This window comes from Erpetoichthys calabaricus, chromosome 17 (assembly GCF_900747795.2).
Source record: "Erpetoichthys calabaricus chromosome 17, fErpCal1.3, whole genome shotgun sequence".
In the NCBI taxonomy this organism is placed as follows: Eukaryota; Metazoa; Chordata; class Cladistia; order Polypteriformes; family Polypteridae; genus Erpetoichthys; species Erpetoichthys calabaricus.
In genome coordinates, this window is record NC_041410.2 from 47,512,042 (window position 1) to 47,536,950 (window position 24,909).

At 40.1% G+C, this 24,909-nt stretch overlaps 2 protein-coding genes across 2 annotated transcripts in view; one reads left to right on the forward strand and one right to left on the reverse strand.

Annotated features, from left to right (window-relative positions):
- ubl7a (ubiquitin-like 7a (bone marrow stromal cell-derived)) overlaps positions 1-24,909 on the reverse strand; it is a 1,205,533-nt gene that overhangs the window by 379,425 nt on the left and 801,199 nt on the right. The window lies entirely within an intron of this gene.
- Positions 23,537-24,909, forward strand: part of crabp1a (cellular retinoic acid binding protein 1a) — a 51,780-nt gene continuing 50,407 nt past the window's right edge. The window contains exon 1 of the mRNA XM_028822897.2: positions 23,537-23,752. Coding sequence (XP_028678730.1) covers positions 23,683-23,752 — 70 coding nt within the window. The 5' untranslated portion in view covers positions 23,537-23,682. The remainder of the gene's footprint in view (positions 23,753-24,909) is intronic.

Below are 24,909 nucleotides of genomic sequence, written 5' to 3' on the forward strand. Positions count from 1 at the left end.
AACATTTTTACTTCTTATGTATAATTCTTTATGTTTACTTACATTAAAATCTTACTTCTTACCCCGAGAGATACAGATTTATTCTGAATACTTGAAATGTTCTGGCCCTGGGTTGTTATGTGTGCTGCTATAGGATGTCGTATTGGATTAAATCCTATAGTGTCACTTTTGGAACTGGTTGATATTTATTTTTGATTCTGTGTTTGCCATTGTTACCAACCAGGTTTGACAGCTTACTGCTTTTATGGGCATTTTTGGGACTATGTGCTTTGAAACTCATTAGAGCTGGAATTCTCACTTAATGACATAAACATTAACCAGAATCATAGTTAATATGGAAAAAAAATAGTTTCCCTAAAATCGCAAGCTCAGATTTACTTTTGAAGTTTTTTATGCACAATATAAAATATAAGAGAAGCTTACCACCATCTTATATAGGCAGGACATAGGCAATGAGCATTGTGAATTAAACAAAATACGACCACCAGCATACACAAAATATACAGAATAGCCACATCCAAGTAATGGTACGAAATGACACTACAATGATGTCATGAGAATAAAGATGAATTATATTGAGTATCTCGAAAAACACAGAAGTTTCTTCAGCTTTTCAGTGACCCAAACAACACCCTCACCAAACCCCACCATAGATATCCTGGCTTGCTCTGTGTACTTCTTTGACTGCTGCCGACAGTTCACCAGAGAGCAAATCTTTGAACTAAAAGAAATTGAACATAAGGGTGGGATTTATATTTCTTTTTGTTCAAAGATTTGCACTGTGGTAAACTGTCTGAAGTGAGTCATGAACAGCAGTCTCCACTTCAGATGTGAGCGCTTGCAGCATGAGCTAAATAGGCAGCTCCTTTAGTCAACCGAGCAGAGCCCATTTCTGAACACTGTGAGCACTGCACCTCCTGGTGATGTCTGATGATCTCTGCCTGTGTTGGCTACCAATATCTTGTGCAGCATGGTCACTATGTGACTCAAGTTTACTTTTAAGAGTTTAAGACAGCCAAGGAAAGTTTTAAAGAAATGCCAAGACTGGTGTTGCACTCAAAATTTGATTGACGTTCTGGTCGATTGTTGGTCTCATCCAGGGTTATTTTATTAATACGTTTGTGTTTTGTTTTAATTTCTGCCTCCCTTAGTTAGTTCTGGTTTAGTTTTATTTTATGTAGTTGCTCTCTAATTGTTACTCACCTTTTAATGTTGTTTATTTCTTCATATTGCCCTTGTCTTATGTTAATCATGTCTTTAAGTTTGTTGCTGTGTTTTATGGAGGAGGAAGAGGATGATAAGCAAGCCCCCTAATTAGATTATAAGACCCAGATTTGTTGAACAACCTCATAGCAGCACCTTGGGGCTATTTAAGGTTCTTTCTGCCACTGCAGGTTTGCAGTGACATTAGATTAGCTCTAACGTTTTGTTCTTGTGTATTGATTTATATCTTGTGGTCTTCTGACCATTTTGTTTAGGCAGTAACCAGTTTTGACATTTTGGCTTGGTTTCTGTCCTGTCATGCATTATAATTTGTCGGACCTTAAATACACAGGTGCCTGCACCTTTCTGAACAATGTCCAATCAACTCAGTTTTCCACAGTTGGACACATCTCAAGAATTAAAGCAAACAGGATGCACCTGAGCACAATCTGGAGTGCCGCAACAAAGGATCTAAATACTTTCAACTTAATGTATTTATTTCAACATAGCAGTGAATCACATACTCTAGTAGAAATTAAGGGGACATGCATTTAGAACTTAAGCTTGAGAGCTCTTCTTTATGCAAAGAGTTGTGGGAATGTGGAACAAACAACTGAAACCTTGACAACCTTTAAGAAGTATCTGGGTGAGGTACTTAGCTTTTAGCTAAAAATACAAGAAAAAACTTTGAAGGACTGAATGGTCTGAATTGGTCAAATTTCTTGTGTAAAATGCATCTTCTAGATGCCCTGGGACGCATCTTCAGTGATATTCCTGGGGTCATGGAGTGTTTTGGGTCTTTCAACATCAGACACCCTCACCCAGGTGACCCAGCTGGGGTTGTTCAAGCCCCGACTTTCGTCCCAGTAGCAACCACCCAAGGATCTGCCCTTTTAATCCAAAGCCACCTGGTGGCTTTCTCTGAAGCTTCCCATGCCTATTTAATGGCCCTCCTCCTTGCCTCTCCTGTAATGCCCAATTGATTGAGGACTTTGCAAATTGAACGCCCTGCAAAACCACTACAGTGAACCTCTATGGATTCACAGAGTATCTTCCAGCCTCTGTCCCAGCACTTCTCCACCAGTTCCTGGTACTTTGCACATTTCTTCTCATTTGGTTTTTCCGTACACTCTTCCCAGGGCACTATAAGTTCCAACATGATAAGGTGTTTTGTCACCTCACAGATGATCATGTCTGGTCAGAGTTATGTAATGACAATATGTTGTGCAAACTTCAGCTGTTTATCCAGGTCAACATGCAGCTGCTAGTTGGGGCAGTGAAAAGGTGTCCTGTCCTCATTTTTGGTTGTGTGCAGGGTTTCTCTCCAACGTTCACAAAGGAGATGTTCTTTATGGTGTGATGGTATTTGCTGGACCAGATAGCAGTTGCTATACTTTTTGCAACTGTCCTGAGCACCTGGTCATGGCACCAGCAGTAGCAGACTTCCTCAAGGGAAGCTGCTGAGGAGGTGTTCTAAGGATCCTCTTCCAGAGCACAGAGGACAAGATGGTGTCCCACTTTTGTCCCAGACAAGTGGCTTTGCTGAGCTGGGTAGGGCATCGTAGACAACTTCCACATGGAACGGACACAATGGAAGTGTTCCCACATGATTTTAGACCAGGTAATCCTGCATTGCTGTACACTCTCCAACTTTGTCCACACTCTCTGCTGTCTTAGCCCCACTGTCCTGCTCACCAGCTCTTCCTCCATACCTGCTTGAACTTCTTTCTGGATAAGATGGTGTCTCTCTTTGCCTTGGGCTTTGCCAACCTGCATCTTTGGGAAGTATCCAACACCCGCTCTGCCAACTGCTTCTGATTTCACCACCTCCACTGTTTTCTCTGCCCTCCATTTTTGCCCTGTCCTTACTTGAAAACCCACTGATGACACCTTCTGGTCACTGGAGTCCCTGTACTGTAGGGCTTCTCTTGTGTGTGCAATCACTCTGTATATTACGTATGTCAGTTAAGTATGCCACCTTTTTCTAACAATAGCGACAGGATGGAAATGGTGGTAGTTGATTTTTACTGTTAAATATGATTTTCACTAATTGATTTTATATTGAATGACTTATATTCTTTTTAACTACTAGATTTTGCCTTTAGCACTTTTGGAAAACATTTTAATTTAAACCCCTTGACCTATGACTCAGTCCCGCTGCTACTTCTCAGCAAGGTTATGTAATGATAAGAGAAGTATAATCTAGTGTTGTGTAATTCTAACTCCAAGTGTCCGTTTATCAGTAATTTGCAAGGACAGAAGAAAAGTGCACTGATCATGTACTGCTATAATTAACAGAAGTGTAATCAAGAGTTGTAATTGGTCATCTCTTTCTTTTCACTGATTGACTCTACATGCACATGTCAATAAACAACAACATTTATTTTTATTCATAAAAGAATGTAGCTCAAATTGCTTTACAAGGCATGAAAGAAAAAGTTACAAGAAAGAAAAACAAATAAGATAATATAAAAATATTAACAAGTAACAAAGAAAAAAATCCATACGATTTTATGAAACCTAGATATACTGTATAAATAGTAGAAGAGTAGAATCATTATACAGTATACAATATAATATTATAAGTCTCTAATGATGAGTCCACTGATAAGGTCAGGTGGGTGGGAGGGTTCTTCTTATAAGAATCACAGGTGGCTGCACAGTGCCTCAATCAGGTGGTGGTGGCATAAAACACCACTACAGAAGAACTGGAAAAGAAAGCAGAGAAAAGTAGAGATTAGTAAAGACTGAAAATCCCTGAACAGTATTCTGTACTTGTATAGTTCTATTAAGAATGCAACTAAAATGTAGCTCTAAAAGAGCAAATTTTAAAAATGGGTTTTAACAGTTTTTTGTAGTGCTAGAGTGTTGTACTGTATTAGCCATTATGAATGTAGTGAGGAGTCAAGCAAAATGACACCGTATATTGCCTAACTAAAAAGATTACAATATGCAAGCTTTCAAGGCAACTCAGGCCGCTTCTTCAGACAAGATTACATTATTTTGTCATTTTGCTTAGCAGTTTTTAAAAAAATGTACCACAATATTAGCCTGTTGAATTTCTATTGGTGAAGTATTCCAGATTTTTGGTGCATAACAGCAAAAGGCCGCCTCACCATTTCTATTAAGCCTGGCTCTTGAAATTAAAAGTAGACCACCATTAAAATACCTAAGGTTACGACTTGGAGTGTAGGGGGACATGTACTCCAAAATATATGAAGTGGCAAGATTAACAAAGTCTTTATACAGCATTGAGTTGTATTTTAAAGTCAATTTTAAAGGACACGGGTAACCAATGTAACAATGCTAAAACTGGTGTGATGTATTTAGATTTTCTATTTCTAGTTAAGATTCTGGCTTCTGCACTCTGCACTAACTGCAAATGATTGATGTCTTTCTTAGGTAGTCCTGTTAGAAGTGCTTTACAGTAATCTAGTCAACAAAAAACAAAAGTTTTTTATCCAAAGAGGACAGTTTGTGAGTGGAAATTTCTACCATTCACTTTATCTCTATGACAAGGCTCCTGCTTTCGGTTCAGTCAGTTATTCGCTTATACATTTTTAACATTCTATTTCTCTTCTCATTTTATAAAACTTCACAACTACAGAGTTGGTTCCTGCTAAGACTGATTTCACAAGATAATATTATCTAGTAGATGTAAATTCCAGTGGTTACAAGTTCAATGTCCACATTTGACTCACTTTGTGACCTTGAGCAAATCGTTGAACCTGCACATGCTCCAGTTATAAAATTTAATACAAGTAAACCTTTGCATTACATCTCTTTACTTCTGAGGAACATTGAGATGATGATCATGAAGGAACCCATTGTATAAAATATGCATTGTTTGTGATGGATGGATTTATCTATCTGGGTTTAATAGTTAAATGTGTTGTTACATTTTAATAAAATGATCTGACATCTATTCTTTGTAGCAGATGTTATAGTTCATCAAGCATCACTGTCTGGTGTGATGGTTCATGGGCTGTTTGCACCTTTCACAATATTTTACAGAGCAAATTGCCTAATAGCAGAGAAAGACGAAATGCACTTCATGTGCATAACAGCAGCTGTTGTGAGAACATCTGAGAAGCGGGGCAATACGAAAAGAAACGAACTGTCACAACTTAACATATCACTCTATTTATACCATATTAATTCTATACATCTTCATGGCCCTCTATTATTCTTCCAGGATTGTAATAACACTCATTTGTGCTCCTTGATAGTGCTCACTTTCTAAGGTGCTATATGAAACGAAGATTGATTGACTAACTGATCAATAAGGCTAGCTGACAGACGCGACCCTTCCTGAAGCCATCTTCATTGTCCTCCTGAATCTCATTATCCTGGGTTGCTCGTCGAGTGCATCTCTCACTAACCTTACTGAACACTAATGGCAGGAGCTCCCTGGCCGGCAGTGTGAAACATCTGCTTTGTTTCCTGTTTTAAAAGAACGTAATGCTTCCTAGTTTCCTGTCCCTTGAGACGTCACCAATTGATTTATTAAATACCTTCATAAGAGGCACACATATAAATTCTTTTGTCTTTTTAAGTAGTTGGTGGAGCAGCCCATCTGGTCCTCATTCATACACTTTTAGTGCTCACAGCGTTTTGCTAAGCCATATATCCGAAAGGCATTGGAAATCCATTTCAGTCAGCAGGGGCAGGGGAGCAATATTTTTTTTTTCCTTTTAAACAACAGTTCAGGTTATTGTTCAAAGAGTTGGAAGATAAGCAAGAGACTTTTGCCTCAGATACATCATATTTATGTCATTGAGGGGATTTACTTATGGTAACTAAAGACAATTTTCCAAATGAACCAGACCACCATATAATTTTTTTAGTTTATTATAAGAACTTTTGGCCATAGAGGAGGGTAATAAATAAGGGATGCAATAAAGCCGTAAGTCCCTCCAGTGTGACATGTCCATCTCTCTTGCAAAAGAATCTTGATGCCTCCACAGTCTCCTGAATCATGGACCACCTGATCAACAAACAGCAGTGTTTGAGGCTCCTGGACTGGGTGTCAGAGATGGTGGTGCGTAACATGGGGCTCCTCAGGGAACTGTCCTGCCTCCCTTCCTCTTCACCCATCGACTTATTGGACTTACCAGCTTTTGCCATCTTACAGATGCTCTGAGAGGACTCCTCAATCATAGGCAGGTTTACTGAGTCCTTTAAAAATTTATAGCCCAAAGGCAGATTAGAAATAGAAAATTTGCCTCAATAAAAAAGAAAAAAATAGCCCAATACCTGATGCCGGAAAGCAAGGGGCAGTATCAACAGTGAGAGGAGGGAGGATTAGGTACATGCCATTGAAGATATTTGAGATTGATAGAATGAGTAAATATCACCATGTGAAAACAAGGGGAATGAATGCCAGATGGATAAAAAACATGAAAAATAGCCCAAAATAGTGCACAGTTTTTTTTTAAAAAAAAGTAGCCCAAAAACTCACAACTTCTGAAAGCCCAGTTGAATAGGAAAACCACAGACCTTGCAACACTGATCATAGGTTGTAGTGATAATCGAGTTGAGTTGAGATACAGAAGACTGGTAAGGTTTGGTGCAGGAAGAACCAACTTCAGGTCAAAATCGACAAGATAAAAGACTTGGTGGGGATCTTGAGGCATAATAACAATCCCCTAAGATCAGCCACCATACAGGTGGAGGTGGTGCAGAGATACACGTACCTGGGGGTCAATATGAACAGCAAACTGGGCTGGTCAGACAATATAATGGGCTCTGTATAAGAAGGACCAGAGCAGACTGTGCTTCCTGAGGAGACTTCAGTCTTTTGATGTGTGCAACAAACCGCTAAACTTATCAGAAAGGCTATCTCCATCAGAGGGCTGACTCTGGGCACTCCAGAGGCTGTTGTGGAAAAGAGGATGGTGGCAAAATTGGATGCCATCATGAATGATTCTGCCTATCACCTCCTGGGGGTGCTCTCTTGGAGTACATTTAACCACAGGCTCATCCATTGATGGTGTATGGGTCTTTTATGCCTGCTACAATTTGGCACTGCTGTTATTTTTTAGCATAATATTAAATGTATGATTTTAAGTGCATGTATTCTAAGTTCCATCCATCCATCCATTTTCCAACCCGCTGAATCCGAACACAGGGTCACGGGGGTCTGCTGGAGCCAATCCCAGCCAACACAGGGCACAAGGCAGGAACCAATCCCGGGCAGGGTGCCAACCCACCGCAGGACACACACACACACACACACTCACACACCAAGCACACACTAGGGCCAATTTAGAATCGCCAATCCACCTAACCTGCATGTCTTTGGACTGTGGGAGGAAACCGGAGAACCCGGAGGAAACCCACGCAGACACGGGGAGAACATGCAAACTCCACGCAGGGAGGACCTGGGAAGCGAACCCAGGTCCCCAGGTCTCCCAACTGCGAGGCAGCAGTGCTACCCACTGCGCCACCGTGCCGCCCTGTATTCTAAGTTTTTTATGTTATTTGTTTTGCTGCAGTATTCATTTGAATTTTCCCTTGAGGATTCATAAAGTATATCTAATCTCATCTGAAAACACACCAATAAAATACAAATCATTTTTTAGGTTCTGATCCTATGTCTGAAAAAAAAAACATTCTATGACAGTTATATGGTGATGCTATTTTTACTTGTCTCCCCATTCCATCTGGTTCAGAGAAAAGGGTTTGGTAAAGGATACATTATAAAAGCTTGGAGAGCTTTCTAGAAGCAAACGGCAGAGGTGACACTTGTCTTCTTCAAAAACGGTTCCTATGATTGCAAACATTCTTAAGAGATAGCTCACTACTCGTTCTTTTCTCCATCTCAGAACTCATTATCAGGAAATAAATGTAGAGAGCTCTCTGAAAAAGTTGCATTATATGCCATCTTCTTAATTTTCTTCCTTTTTTAGTCATTCTGGTGTGTGTTCAAACAATTGTGTGTGTACATTTTTCCATCCATCCATTTTCCAACCCGTTGAATCCGAACACAGGGTCACGGGGGGTCTGCTGGAGCCAATCCCAGCCAACACAGGGCACAAGGCAGGAAACAATCCTGGGCAGGGTGCCAACCCACCGCAGGACACACACAAACACACCCACACACCAAGCACACACTAGGGCCAATTTAGAATCACCAATCCACCTAACCTGCATGTCTTTGGACTGAGGGAGGAAACCGGAGCGCCCGGAGGAAACCCACGCAGACACGGGGAGAACATGCAAACTCCACGCAGGGAAGACCCGGGAAGCGAACCCGGGTCTTCTAACTGCGAGGCAGCAACGCTACCACTGCGCCACCGTGCCGCCCGTGTACATTTATTTATTCATTTATTTAAAGAGCTTCTGTTAAATGTGAAATTCCCCCCTGGGGCAAATAAAGTTTTGTCTGTCAGCCTGTCTATCTATTTGTTAGTGCCTATCTATCTATCTATCTATCTATCTATCTATCTATCTATCTATCTATCTATCTATCTATCTATCTATCTATCTATCTATCCTTCTTTCTTAAGCACTGTGCAGGGCCCTGATTTCTTAGTATGGTGTCGCCACCCAATAGCTGAATTTTCAGTATCAGTCACCTCCAACCATTTAGCTCATAACAAATCACAACTTACACCTAGTTTAAAGAAAAGGAACTTTCTCTTTACTTGACATAAACAACAGACAACCAACCATTTGCATATTATAACTATGTACAGCATGAAATACAAAAAAACAAAAACATATATCATCCTCCCAACACTACTGGTGAGCTCACCCTTAGCACGTGCAGTCATGGCCAAAGGTTTTGAGAATGACACAAATAATAATTTTCACAGGTATCAAGAAGGGCAGCAAAGAAGCCAAGAAAAACATCAGAGACAGAGTGATATTCTGCAAAAGGTACGGGGATTGGACTGCTGAGGACTGCTGGGGTAAAGTCATTTTCTCTGATGAATCCCCTTTCTGATTGTTTGGCGGAATCCGGAAAAAAGAGAAGAAAAGTTGAGCGCTACCATAAAGTCCTGTGTCATGCCAACAGTAAAGCATCCTGAGACCATTCATGTGTGGGGTTGCTTCTCAGCCAAGGGAGTGGGCTCACTCACAATTTTGCCTAAGAACACAGCCATAAATAAAGAATGAAACCAAAACATCCACCAAGAGCCACTTCTCCCAACCATCCAAAAACAGTCAATGCCTTTGCCAGCATGATGGCGCACCGGGCCATAAGGCAAAAGTGATAACTAAGTGGCTCGGGGAACAAAACATTGAAATTTTGGGTCCATGCCCAGGAAACTCCCCAAACCTTACTCCCATTGAGAACTTGTGGTCAGTCCTCAAGAGACGGGTGAACAAACAAAAACCCACAAATTCTGACGAACTCCAAGCAGTTATTATGCAAGAATGGGCTGCCATCAGTCAGGATTTGGCCCAGACATTGACTGACAGCCTGCCAGGGTGAATTGCAGAGGTCTTGAAAAAGAAAGAAGGGCCAAAACTGCAAATATTGACTCTGTGCATAAACTTAATGTAATTGTCAATAAAAGCGTTTGAAATGCTTGTAATTATAGTTCAGTATACCACAGAAACATTTGACAAACATATCTGAAAACACTGAAGCAGCAAACTTTGTGAAAACTAACACTTGTGTCATTCTCAAAACTTTTGACCACAACTGTATACCGTTCAGAGTAATTAGTCACTCTACTGGGGGACCCAAACGTAGTTCAGGTGCATAGTGGCCAATAAATAAAATAGCACTGGCCCCAACACTTGAATTTTACCTCAAGCTAAATAACAAATAAAAAAAATTTTAAAAACACACAGACACCTTGGGTGAATGAAGTCTTCCTCCTTGTGTCCTCCTTTGGCCTTTCATCTCACTCCTGTCTTGGATCGGGAAAACAAACCCACCAGCGGGTTGCACTCACTTCCTACCATCTTCCTCTTTGTTTATTCCTCCCAGGCTCTGTCCACATCTGTTCCAGTTCTCCTCCTCTCCCGACTCTCTTTGCCTCCTGTAAGAATGTCCCTGAGTTATGAACATGCGACAATGCAACTGCTACTAGTAATATCTCTTGGCATGGTGTATCAGCGGCCTAGCCTTGTAAAAGATGTTCCACCTTAAATGTTAAACCCTTTGCCCCCTGACACTGAAGTATTTCTTTAGCACAATGGAGACAGAGATTTGAACAAAAACAGTCAAAAGGCCTTAAAAGATTCTCAAAACGCCAGCAGCATGTTCTGACTGGCAAGTAATTCTTCAAAGTGGAGTATTAATTACCATTCTGCAACATATGTGGTCGGGTGTAGGACCTGTAAAAGGTTGGGACACCAACCAAGTCGTCCCGTTTAATGCTACAAGTCCAAACAAAAAAAAAAAAACACGCCTAAAAACAAAGAAAAATGGCCACTCTGGGACAAAACAGCTGAAATGTTAAGCTCTTTGGCTTTATGGAAAGGGTCATTCTTTGGAGCTCCATCCGGCAGTTCACTCTCAGGAGAGAATGACACCTCATTCCGGGCAGTTGGGACGGGGATAGGGCTAAGTGCCCTCACTGGGCAGTTTCTCTGTGCTGCAGGGAGTGAAGGAGAACGTTAGCAACAGCACCCCATCTCGCCCCGGCAGGTTATCACACACCTTGATTTAGCCTGTGAGGAGATCCTCCAACAGCCATGCGTGACGCACACCTGTTTCTAACATCCTAGCTACTTGCTGTGTATACTTATAAAACATATAACATGTGAAAGGTAAAATGTGTAATCAAACAGATAACACAAATCTGTAAAATACGCTTACTAATCAAATAAAAAGGCAGTGACATAAGTCAGCATTCTCCTCTTTTGTGTAAGGAGTTCAACTGGAAACCACAAAGTGCTTGACACTGACTCACTGTGTGACTTTAAGGAAGTTGTTTAACTTGCTTGTTCTCAAAATAACACACATATCTTATTTGGTGCAAAGGTTCTGGTCTTGTTTACGTAACTGTGGTTGTCTGACAAGATAAATGTATGGGGTGCCAACCCAGATTTCCCCGTTTACTTGCAAACTCTAAATGAAACAGCGCTCAATGGCATGAATACTGTACAAACAAAATTGCTGCCCTCTGGAGTTGTGACAAATTAACTTACTGTCTATCAAGTCTTCTTTAAATGCTCTGAATATAAAATAAATAAATAAATAAATGCTGTGCTCTGATCTCCAGTCAACAATTGATGCCTCCTTCCAGGCAGCTGGGCTTTTATGGTACTGAGACCGGAAGTGGCGGAGTCAGTTACCCACACTGAGCAGTTTCTCGACACTGAGGAGGTAAAGGAAGATGGCACAGTTATCAAGAACCAGGATGGTGATCCTCTGACGCACATGTGTGGCAGAAATTAAATAGGATGCAATCAGTACAGATTAGTTAACTAATATTAATGAGCGAGCAAGCTTGAGATCAGCAAAACCACGGAAATGTCTGTAAACTTCATTGAACTTAGTGAAATGCATTGAAGTCGATGGGAAAGGAGAAATTGAACTAGGTTCGAGTGGAATAGAATGGTGCAATGGTCTTCTAAATGTTCCTGAGAGATAGGGAAGCATCTGCCAACTATGCTGGGCTGATTATTGTCACCAAAAATGTGACTAAGCTGTGTGGCAGCATTGCTATCCAATGTGTGACTCCTTAGAATTCACTGGTCTACAAAAAAATATTTTTTGTTTGCTTCTGGGAACTTCAGAGCAGCTCTTTATTAAGATTTTTACACTGATTTCATATATGAAATCGGATTTAAGCTAGCACATCAGGTTTTTGAAATAAACATAATTGATGTTTTGACACATTTGAATATCAATATAATAATATCAACATGATATCTGGAGATTGAACTATGTCCCACCAAAATTATTTTGATATGTTTATTCTGAAAACAAACCAGAAGACGATACCAGAGACACGTTAAAGTATATTTATGTCAATTTACCTCAATATAAAAGTGAGGTCAGCGTGCCCTAAAATGTTGGAGGCACTCACTTTTGTGCTTGTACTGCACATCCGTCTCTCTTTGCAAGAACCAACAGGAGTCACCCATCATGCTCAGAGTGAATTTTCCCCAATATCAGTTTTCCATCACCTTTATATCTTGATGAAATCTTTCCCCATGCTCATCTCTGACATCACTTAGATTTGGTGGAAAAAAGTTGAGATGAGAATGTAAAAAAATGCGTCTTCATTGACATTCTGGCTCCCGTAAGCTAGTATACTTTCAGCATATTCTCCACAAGCTCAGTATAATTCTCTGCTCTGTGCTTGTCAAGTAAATTCTGGACATCCTGCACGAATGAGGGTGCTGATTCAGTTGGCTTCAGTTTCCTTTTGAACTCATCGTCAAGCATCAGTTCACGGATTTCAGGGCCAACAAAAACACCTTCCTTAATTTTGGCTTCACTTTTCTTGAGACCAAACTTATTTCTTAAACGCTGAAACGCATCATCTCTACTGTCCAGTCACTGTAGTTGTCCAAGACCTGGAACATCATAATGGGACGTGCTGGACGCAAGCGGTTTTCAGATTTGGAGTCAGCAAGTGAATTTTGTTAAAGTACAGGTGAAAGAATCCCAGTAGCAAAATGCTTGTTGACCAGTGATATCAGACAGGAAGCATGAATTCACTAAGGCTTGCCCTCCTCAGATTTGATAGCAGGTAGTTCCCTCTCAAACCAAAAAGATCTTTCTCTGGCTCTTTTGCTTGTTCACCACAGCTGATACCAAAGAAGTGCAACATTAAAGCAGTGGATTCTTCCCTCCTTCCTGTTTGCAGCACTCTGGGTGATACTATTAAAGGGGCTCACGTATTACACACAGATCACTTACATGTCCATACAAAAAAGACATTACCTTTACGACATTACTCATTTCCAGTTTAAATCAGTATTTTGTGTTTAAAATGTTATCGCAAGTTTTTCATCCACTACTCACATTAGCATTATATTGCTGCATTCACCTAAAACTCTGAACTCATAATTTCTGACGTCCATCTTGGAAAGCAGAAGGAAGACGCACCCCAAATTTGGAAATTCCTAGTTGCAAATTTGGGCCTGGTCTCTCAGATCTAACTTCAGATTATGACATCAATCCAAAATGGTGATGTACACCATGAACAATTACATACAGTAAGACATTATAAGTTTAATTTGTTTATATTCAAATATTTTTTAATAATAATTCTCAATCAGCCCTTTAGGTGTGTGCACATGTGGGCCTTGTGATGGATGGACTAGTGTCCTGTCCAGGGTTGGCTGTTCCTATGTGCCCAAAACTATTAGAGCTGGATTAATTGAGCTTGAGAATGGTATATTATGTTAATAACTTCTGTAGTTTGTCTGAGGCAGAATTTTTAAGTATAGGGGGCCCAAACTCTGGAATGATCTGCTTGCCAACATAAGTTCAAGTTTCTTTATTGAGATCCCATCCAAATAAATAGTACAGGTCAAGATGAAATTGTATGTCTTCAGGACCCCAGTGCAAATATACAACATGTAGTGCAACAAGACAATGTACACCATTTAGTGCAAACAGATAAGACAGTGTGCATTAAATTGACACTATGACAGTAGGACAAAGCAGAACAGATCAGTTATAACCAGATCAGTAATGACTAAACAGATGCAACATCATTTTGTTACAAAAAGGTGCAATAACCAGATTAACAAATGAACATCTGGAATGTAGCAATGTGTGCATTTGATTTAGATAGTTTTCAAAGGTGTAAATAGTGCAGAGTTCACAGTTCAACAGCGAGTAGTGGGTGGTGCTAAGGCATTGAGGAGTCGGACAGCATTTTCTGGATGATCTGGCTCAGGTGCTACAATACTGTCTGCTAAATGGTAGGAGCTCAAAAAGCCTGTCTGCTGGGTGTGAGGGCGCCAGTCACAATGTTGGTGGCATGTGCTATAGGTATCTTGTATGGAGATGAGAGACACATCAATGATGTCCTCAGCTGGCTTAACAATCCTCTGTAGTGACTTGCGATCCGTAGCACTACAGTTCCCATACCACACCGTGATGGAGCAAGTCAACACACTCTCTCTAACACCTTTCTAAAACATGGTGGGGATGGAGTGGGGGGAGACTTGCCTTTCTCAACCGTCGCCGGAAGTAAAGCTGCCATTGTGCTTTCTTGGTGACAGATGAGCAGTTGAGGCTACAGGGGAGGTCCTCCGTAATATCAACGTCAAGGAACTTGAAATTTGCAACTTTCTCAACAGTGGAGTTATTTTTGTGGAAAGGACTATGAACTGGACAGGATTTTCTAAAATCAAAAACCATCTCTTTTCATTTTGGCGACATTGAAAGGAAGGTTGTTGTCCTCACAACAGACTGTCAGATGTTTGACCGTGTTTTTGTTTGCTGACTCATCGTTATTACTGATGAGGCCTACCACAGTTGAGCCATCAGCAAATTTGATGATGCGATTGGAGCTAAACTGGGCAGGTCAGTCTTGTATCAGCAGGATTTGCTTCACCGCTGAGAAAAAGAAAGTAAGACTTTTGTATGCTTACCTCGAATTTAACAGTGTAAAGCCTTTAGCTTCTTAGATGGGTCATGTTCTCTAAATTTATGTTGTCTCGTTTAAATGAAGGCACTGATTTTCTCATCTCTGCTGCCTAATTTTCTTAAGTTCATCCATTTTACCTTAACATGCTTGTATCACTGATTATAGGAACCTTATGAACCTGACAGAAATGCAAAATTTAAAGAAATGAATCCTGATTGGCCACTTTAAGAGGTCCAACTTTCCCTCACAACATGCTGTCATTGACTGCATCCTCATTTACAACATCCTGTGTTCAGATCATTTCATTTAAATTTGCTAGCCAGATTGTGATTATGTATGCAATTCTAAAGCAAAATACTTAAAGATTTAAAGTGTATTGAATACATTATGATAGTAGGCAAGACAAAGAATAATGAGTTAGTAACAACATATTGTGGACAAATAGAGCACGGAGGACTATTGTGAACACCAACAAAACCAGGAGATGATTGAGAAGCAAAACAAACGACAAGCAAGATTTGGAATACTAGAGGAGCCAACACAAAAATGAGTAACCAGAAATCAAAGAGCAAGACAGAATCAAAAGTCAGATACAGAAGAGGTGCGTAACCCCAAAATCGACAACTTGGGTTAAATCTAACTACCGCTATTAAGGTTAAAAGTTATTGCATCCATCGACAGATAGCTCATAGCACAATGGCCACCATATTTATATCGGAACTTCCGTAATGTCTTCGGCACAAAGATCAAGGTCACATGACCTTCAAAATGATGCTTCATAAATAAACAAAACTAAGATATTAACAAAAATCACCTTTTAAATTTCAAGGGGAATTATGAAAATAACACCAGATGTGGATTCCTCATGTGTCAAAAATCACAAAATAGACAAAAATACATACATAACTTATGTGAATACTACACAGCAACCCTGCTGGAGTTTACTGGGAATGAACCACCAACCAAAAACATCTAGTCAACAGTAGTTGGGTACAGGCCATTGACCAAAGGGGATTATGGAGGCTAAAGAAACTCGTGGAGCCCAACAGATTGGCTGCAGGTGATGAACAGCTGGTGCCAAGAGCGGTGTATCCGAATGCACTAATTGTCCTAGTTTATTACAAATTATAAGTGACTTTGGAGAGCCAGAATAATGTCACTTCATGTCAGTAAAAAACAAGAAAATGCACATGCAGTGTGCCGAGGAGCACAAAGAGCGGAATCTGGAAGATCCTTAAACCACTGTATGGCCTAATGGAAGAACCAGAACATTGTGAAAAGCATATGAATCCATGGATCCACTCTGCTTCGTATTTACAGTGCTTTTTGATTTTAGCTCTGAAATGGCATGGAGTGTGTTTTTGAGACACACATTGAGTCCTTTGACATGAGTAGATTGACCATGTGGTGCAGCTCCTCATGGTAGCGGTAAATGCATCTGCAAATAGGCATTTTCAGCAAGATAAACCCCTCTGATGTTAGGAGGCAGATTGGAAAGTTCTGAAAGCTTTTTCCAGAATATGAACAATGATTTCAGCTGAATAATGTAGCCTCCCCAGTCATCACATCCATAAACATTTCAGTGTGTATGAGATGAAAGGAACAAGCTATCCAGGTAAGACAACATGTATATCAACTATGAACACACTGGACTCAACATGAGCCAACGTGCCTTTGCTTGGTCCACTGGAGGAGTTTCAGGCTGGTTTGAGGATCAATAGAAGATCAACTCTATAATAGGTAGGTATACCTAATAAAGTCATCACTTTCTATCTATCTATCTATCTATCTATCTATCTATCTATCTATCTATCTATCTATCTATCTATCTATCTATCGATCGATCGATCGATCGATCTATCTATCTATCTATCTATCTATCTATCTATCTATCTATCTATCTATCTATCTATCTATGCACAGTGCTCTCCATAATGACATTTTTCATGGATGTTCCCCTCTGCTCCACAGTTTAAAATTACAAATTAAACAATTCCAACACAATTAAAGTGCACATTTCAGACATATATTTAAGGGGATTTGCACACATTTCAGTCACAAAACACTTTTTCTGCATGGTTCACCCCACATTTCAGGACACCATAATGTATGGGACAATTGGTGTCGCAGGTGTTTCCTAAGTTGGGACATCAGCAAAACCTTAGGATGACTTTAAACAACTGTCTGGGATATCACTTAGAAGAAAGACCTAAGTAATCACAAAGGGAATGGTAGGCCAAGGAAGACCTCCATTGCTGATGACAGAAGAATCCTCACTTTGGTAAAGAATAAAGCCCCAAAAGCCTGTCTGACAGATCAGAAACAGTCTTCAGGAGGCAGATGTAGATGTATCAGAGATGACTATCAGCAGAAGACTTCATGAACAGAAATACAGAGGCCACACTGCAGGAAATCCACTAGTTAGCCACACAAACAGGATGTCCAGATTACAGTTTGTGAGAAAGGACTTAGAAGAGCCTGCAGAATTCTGGGAAAAGGTCTTATGGACAGACGAGACAAAGATGAACCTGATTAAAGTGATGGCAAGAGCAAAGTGTGGAGATGACAAGAAAATGCCCAAGATCCAAAGAAGACCATCACATCTGTTAAATATGGTGGGAGTGTTATGGCTTGGGCACGTATGGCTGCCAAGGTCCTGGCACACCTCTCTTCATTGGTGATAGAACTGCTGACAGTAGTGGCACAATGAATTCTGAGGTGTAGAGAAACATCTGATCTGCTCAAGTTTCAGGAAACGCCTCCAAACTCAATGTATGGCGCTTCATCATACAATAAGATGATGATCCAAACATGCTGCTGAGACAACACAGGAGTTTATCAAAGCTAAAAAATATATACAGTGCCTTCAGAAAATATTCAGACTCTTCACTTTTTACACATTTTGTTATGTTGCTCCCTTATGGTAAAATTATTTAAATTCATTTTTTCCCTCATCAAGCAACACTCAATACACCAGAATGACAAATAGAAAACAGAATTTGGAAATGTTTGCAAATTTAATAAAAATTAAAAACTAAAGTATTTGATTGACCCTTTCCTCAATACTTAGTTGAAGCCGCTTTGACCACAATTCTAACCTGGAGTCTTCTTGTGTCTGATGTGACAAGCATCCCATACTTGGATTCGGGGATTTTTTCGATTATTCTCTGCAGATCCTCTCAGGCTTTGTGAAGTTGGATGAAAACTGTAGAGGGGGGCTATTTTCACGTGTCTTCAGAGATGTTCAATTGAGTTTGGGTCCAAGCTCTGACTGGGACACTCAAGGACATTCCCAGAGTTGTCCCTAAGCCATTTCTGTGTTATTTTCACTTTGTGCCAAGGGACAAGGTTTCCGCCCAGTCAGAAGTCCAGAGTGCTCTGGAACAGGTTTTCATTAAGGATATCTCTGTACTTTGTTCAGTTCAGCTTTCCCTCAACCCTGTCTAGTCTCCCAGACCCTGACACTAAAGAACAACCCCACAGCATTATGCTGCCACCATCATGATTTATAGATGGAATGGTATTGTACAGCTGAGGACTGGTGCCTGGTTTCCCAAAGATGTAGTGGTTAGAATTTAGGCCAAACAGTTCAATCTTGGACTACTCAGAGCGGAGAATCCAGCAGGTGCCTTTTTGCAATTCCCGAGCAGGCTTTCATGTGTCCACTCTACCACAGAGCCCAGATTAAATTCCAGTCTTTCTGGAGGTTTCTGTCATCTCCACACAGGTTCTTTAGTGCTCAGCTAGAGTGACCATTAGGCTCATGGTTACCTCTCTTACCAAGGAGATTTCCTCCTAATTACTCAGTCTGACAGAGTGATCAGCTCTAGGAAGTGTCATGGTTGTTCCAGACTTATTCCATTTAATAATGGAGGTCACTGTGCTTTTTGGAACCTTCACATTTTTGACTGACTTCTTTATATCTGTTCCTTGACACAATTCAGTCTCTAAGCATTGCAGGCTATTCCTTCAACCTCATGCCTTAGTTTTTGCTCTGATACACATCTAATACACACATGATGCTCTAGGACCTTCCATAGACCAGTGTGTGGTTTCCTAATTGTGTCCAATCAATTGAATTGACCACAGTCACACACATGTGCTTGGGAGACAACTTTAAGGTTTATATAAGTGTAATTACACACCTAACCATGGGCTGGCGCTCTTACCTAATGCCTTTTCTCTTCCTACATCTGCAGAAGCAATGATTGACAGTTGTGTCCCTAATGATGTCACTTCTGGTCCCCAGTCAATTGAACCTGCCTCTAAACTGAAAAACAGCTCTACCACCATCTTGGAGCCAGTCGAAAATAGACTCACGTCAGAAAAGACAAAACCCTTGTTCTTGTGATTATTTTGCAAACTTCCAGTCATATGGGGATCACTATGGTGCCCCAGCTCTTCGTTTGTTTCTTTTGTCGTTCTTACACCAGAGAAAGACTCCAAAAAGGTTTAATAAAAATAAAATATCATTAAACAAACTTTCAAACTGAAGACAGAGCACTTGACCAATGAAAGATGGGGAGGCGGGTCTTCAGAGGTATGGATTTAACAATGTTCTAGCAAGAAGTACATGTGTTTTGCATATTGTGAGAATACAAATGGATAACTGACATGTGGATTATGAAACTTGATTATGTAACATGAAATGTTTTCATGGACAGTTAATTATTTTTTGCTGTTGGCCCCCATTGACCCCACTGCCATCAACTGTATGAAAACGTTTATGATCTGCATTTTACTTGAAAAATTGAGATTAACATTTTTTTCAACAATCACTATAAACAGTACAGAGTTAAAACAGATAATAGAATTATTATTTTTGGATATCATGTTCTTTTAACGTTTAGTGTTAGGATCAGCTTTCATTTTCTTTATATATTGAAATTAAGAAGTGGCGTTTAGACACACACTGATTTTCATTTGTACACTTATATCTTTAATCTTGATTTATTGTTTAAGAAAAATAACACTTTGTCATTTACTTAATTATTTTTCCACACTATTAATGTAAAATAATAGATAAATGATAATTATTTGTGTTTAAATCCAGAAAAAATTAAACACCTTCCCTGGTGTCTCTCTTAAAATCAACCCCCATAAAGCTACAATGAGTTGAATGATGCTCCTCTCTTTGTGTTTCAGTATTATGTGTCCTTCTTATTTTGTTTTTATTTTTTTTTTCATATTATATATATAGCTTTAGCTGGTGTGCTTAATAAAAATAAATGTTATGTGTGCAGTGCTTCAAGCTCTCTATTGGGAAGTGCACTCTATAAAAAGTATATTGAGTCAATCAGTTCAGAAAAATCCTAACTAAATGTATCAAATTCCATTTTGTAATGCAAAAGAGTAGTGGATACTTGGAGACTCTTAAGATTTAAGAATGTCTGCTGCCTTCAGCATTGGCTGCATTGCTTCTTTTGATCGTGTTTTAACCTGTCTTGGGCTCAGAGTTTTGTGTAGAAATGGTTAACCCCAAGCATCTCTCAGGTTAAGATATTTTGTTCCAATGTAATGTGTTAAGCCAGAATAACGATTGGGATCAGTATTCTGCTGCCATTTGTGGATAAAATACATCATGCTGAACAAAATCATGAAAATTTATATGCATTTTACCACTCTTTGGTAAATTATTAATATTCATGAGTGGGGCAGAGCCTTCAACCAAAACCCACAATGGCATGTAAAGGAAAAGCCATAAGCCCAGTTTTAGAACAAACAGAAACTGAACCATTAAGTGATAGTGATGACAGTTTGAATTGGTCATAATACATCAACATGGATAGTGACACTGATGCAAGTAGTACGTCCAAATTACCATGATATGCCTGGTGACTTCAGGCATTATGTTAACGCTGTAGTGGGGTACAGTATTTACATGGGAAAATGAATGAGATCAAGATGAAGGACAAGGAAGAAGTTAGCCTTCTAAGCACTCCAAGTTGGATTATGAAAGCCAAAAAAGGGGGTGAGATGGAATGTGTCACTTGAGGATCTGTGCCTGTATTTATCAAGTGCCACAGAATTACTCCTAGGAATTGTGCTAAATGTGTGACTAGATGAGGAATTTGTCCTAACCAAAGGTAGAACAATGAGAAGTAGTTATGACATGTCCTACACTTACTCCCAGTGAGGAGTAAGAGTTCACTTTTCAGAATGAGTGACGTCACGATTTCATGGCACATCAAGCCACAAAATGGCTTTCATGAAAGTACTTTGTGGTTTCCTTGGAAACCATAATAATGTTTTATAGTTTTCCAATACTAACATTAAGTCTTTGCTGCAAAGATAATAATAATAATAATAATATTCAAAGTAGTTGGAGAAGAAGAAGAAGAAGAAGGCCGGGTATTTCACTAAGCTACATGTAATTGCTGCTATTTTGCCACCATATCAAAAATAATGCTGTAAAAAGCACAGAGATGGAAGGAGTGAAGCACGCACACACACACACACACACACACACACACACACACACAGAATAAGAGTAAAGCCCGTTTATTTAACAATGAATGACCCACAGCTATACCTACAGAAGAATCACTTTCCCAATGTTTTGATCATTGGAAACCCCTCATAAAGCAAGTTACTGAAACTAGCCACGGCTATTCTCGCGCTGTTTCTGAACTTCTGTTCACTCTTCCACTGTTTCCTATCATCTTCCATAGTTTTGGTCCTTCTCTTTCTCCACGATCCTCCCGCCTCATCATCTGTAAGACTCTATTTATTTATTGCCCCTGGAGAATCTGCCTGCCTTCTTAAACCTTGCCGAGCTTGTAAAGTGTAATCTGAATGTTTCAGGGGTTCCTGGAATGCAGAGCTCAGAGTACCTGAGTGACATTTCAGTCATTTGCCCACCCTTCTCCACATATCTTCACGGTAATATGCTGGCTAATTCCATAAAATTTGCATCCATGATCACTGGTGTGTTGATACTGTGACATCGCTTGGAGTCCACATGTGCATGCTCATCCACGCCTGCAGAAATGATCTTCATGTGTGTGCCGTCAATCACATCAACATCTCCAGGAAAACCAGTGATTTGTATGGCCGCAGCCTGCTTTAATATTACTTCACATGGAGTGGTGGGAAAATGTATAAATCTGCATATTACCCCCAGGGCCGGATTTATATGAAAAGAGGCCCTAGGCTATTCCACTTATGAAGCCCTTTCACCTTCCATTTTAAGTTTGTAAATTACATGAGAGATAATAAAATTTTGCTAACAATTTGAATGTAGGCCCCTCTTGATCTTGAGGCCCTAGGCTGAAGCCTAGTTAGCCTATAGGAAAATCCGGCCCTGATTACCCCCACATTGTAAGGGTGTTCAAAGTCTGGTGCAAAATGCAAGCAATGGTTGGTTGTGACAAACCTAAATCATTGCAATTGCAAAGCTGCCTTATCCTGTGGTCAAAAAAAGCACATTCATTTCAGCTGACAGCACACGGCTTCTTCACAAAGATGGATCGATCAAATGGCGTGCAGGGTTTTTTACTAACGTTATTCCATCTCTGTCAAATTGACATCTTTTTAGAAGTTCATTCAGGTCCGGCATTTCCAAAATATTCTACCTTTCCTGAAATGTCCATGCCGATCTCTGTCAAAATGGCATCTTCTGGCAGCTCCTAAAGAGTTAGGACAGCTCATGAGGTCTCCTAAATCCTGGTGAAGTTAGGAGCAGATTCCTAAATTAGGAAAATTGATAAAATGCCATCACTGGAGTTGGAGATCACTTTTAAGATTTTTCAGCTAGTTAGGAGATGCTTGATAGATATTGGATATGGTCACCCAAGTGAAGGAAGGTCGACAAAGCAGGAATATTTTGACATGCCAACACTGCAATTCCCATTTACTGACAGGGTCCAACAAAGAAACAATGCTCAATGGGGTGAGAAAAAGAAAACACAAAAAGCATGCAGTGGAGTGGCTCCTACTTAATGGGATGTCTGACTTCGGAACTCCTTCCGTCATGTCATCTACACTATAACAACGCCTCCTTTCGGACAGTCGTCCTTAAGAAACTCTGGGACCGGAAAGGGTGGGGTCCGTTGCCCTCACTGGGCGGTTTCTCGGGACTATGGAGGTAAAAATTGACAAGACAGTTGGCAGCAGTGCCCCCTCTCAGCCTGGGGTGGCATCACATACCTGGGAAGAGCTTAAGTGGTGATTCTCAGATGCGTCTGCATGACAGGGCCTAGAAAATGTCATGACGGGTAAACTGTGAGTGACATTTCTGTACCAGCGTTACCCAAGCAGGAAATTGAATTTTATACCACCAACTGTTTCATAGGCCATGGGTTACTAATAGTACGCCAGCCGGTAAATTGCAGAAGACAGCTTGAACAAAAAAAAGGCTCTTGAGTGGGTTGTGCTTAACTACACATTGTCAAGTTTTATAGAAATATACTCCACAGAGTAAAATGAGGAAATCTGGCCTTCAGATGTTTCTGAGGGGGGAAAAAATAAATGGCCCCAATCAATATCAACAAGTATGTTAATTCTTGAGTGGATGGACAGGGTATGCAGGAATGGAGGCAGCAACCTGTTGCAAAAGAATGAAACGTTGTCATAAATCCATTTTTTTGCTGGCCTTTTATATTTTTTCTTTTTAGATAGATTACACACAAGAAAGCAGTGATGAGGAGGGCAATGAAAATGGTGTTGTGGATGGGGTGTGGGGGGGTGGTTATTGTTTCACTTGTTTCATTGTTCTGCATTTTTTAGGGCAGCATTTTGGTATCATTGGATGGGGCTGTCAGAGGGGAGGGAACAGTGTGACTGAGAACCAAGTGATTTGCTGTAACTAGTGGCACAGCTGAGACAGAGGCAGAGGCAGACGGAGCGAGGGAGAGAAAGGGAGACACAGACAGTGGGAGCCGTGTGAAGCAGGTCGATTTTATAAACCCGGGACCCAAAGCCCCCTGCTCATCAAACAGACTGCCCGCCGTCCCTCAAAATGACCAACTTTGCTGGCATTTGGAAAATGAAGAGCAGTGAGAATTTTGATGAACTTCTTAAGGCTCTTGGTAAGGCTTTCTTTGGCTCAGTTCTTCTCGTTTTTGCCTCATTTCTCTTCACTTTACCTCACTTTATTGTCTGTACTTTGTATTTACGGCTGCTATTTGTTTCACATGTAATTGAATGTGCTGGCGACTTCTCTGTGCAGGGCTTAGCTACTAAGGGGGTTTTTTTTTTCTTGCTAAAATGTGACGCCGTTAACTTGGCAGTATGATTGTATCTTCTAATGACCCTGAGGTGCAAAAGCTTTGCTGGCTGTGGAAAAGAAATTAAAAGCAAAATTCACCTTTATGGAATTTTATCAGTGCTTAGGCATAAATCGGCAAAAGCACCTCCTGCATTCCTTGTCTGAGGCTTTCTGATCTCTTCATTTAAAAATGAAACTCTTGAAAGAAGCATGTGGCTTGGCAGGAGGAGCAGGAACTGCGAATAAATAGGAATTGAGGTTTACAGCTTGCTTGAACACAGAGAGGTGAATGTGAAATAACTGTGGGGTGGGGCACCATGGCCATTACAGTCCTCTCAGACCTTTGACTTTCACTAAATCATTTTGAAGATGCTCGTGCCAAATGTGCAGAATTCCTTGGAGAATCCCGGCTCTACCATTGCCAAAAAATCCATAAATTCTAGCAGTTCATCCGAACAGCTGCAAAACCAGATAAACCTGCAATAAAACAACACACGGGCTTATAAATGACTAATAATCTACACAACCATCAGCTATTATCACAGGAAAGGTGACAATCTGACAAATACCCCAGACCAGCATTGTTCTGCTTTAAAGGATGATCTGATGTTTCCTTCTGTGCTGAAGAGACATGTAGCAGCCGGCGCTAAAATATACAATCAAGGAATTTCTACAATTAAAACCTACTTTTTTTTTGCATTGCTTAATCTTCATTTAACATTTCCTCACAAAAAAAAAAATAATAAAATAAAATTGTATGAATTGCAACCAAGCCTTTCGATTGGACAATTAGCAATTTCACCAATTTGCAATTAAAAATCAAATTACACCTTAATAATAGGAAGATTACAGGTTAGTCGACACATCTGAAAACATTTTTAATGTTGCAGAATGTATCACTCAAACATAATATTATCATTCAAAAATGATTGCCATTATCTATCTATCTATCTATCTATCTATCTATCTATCTATCTA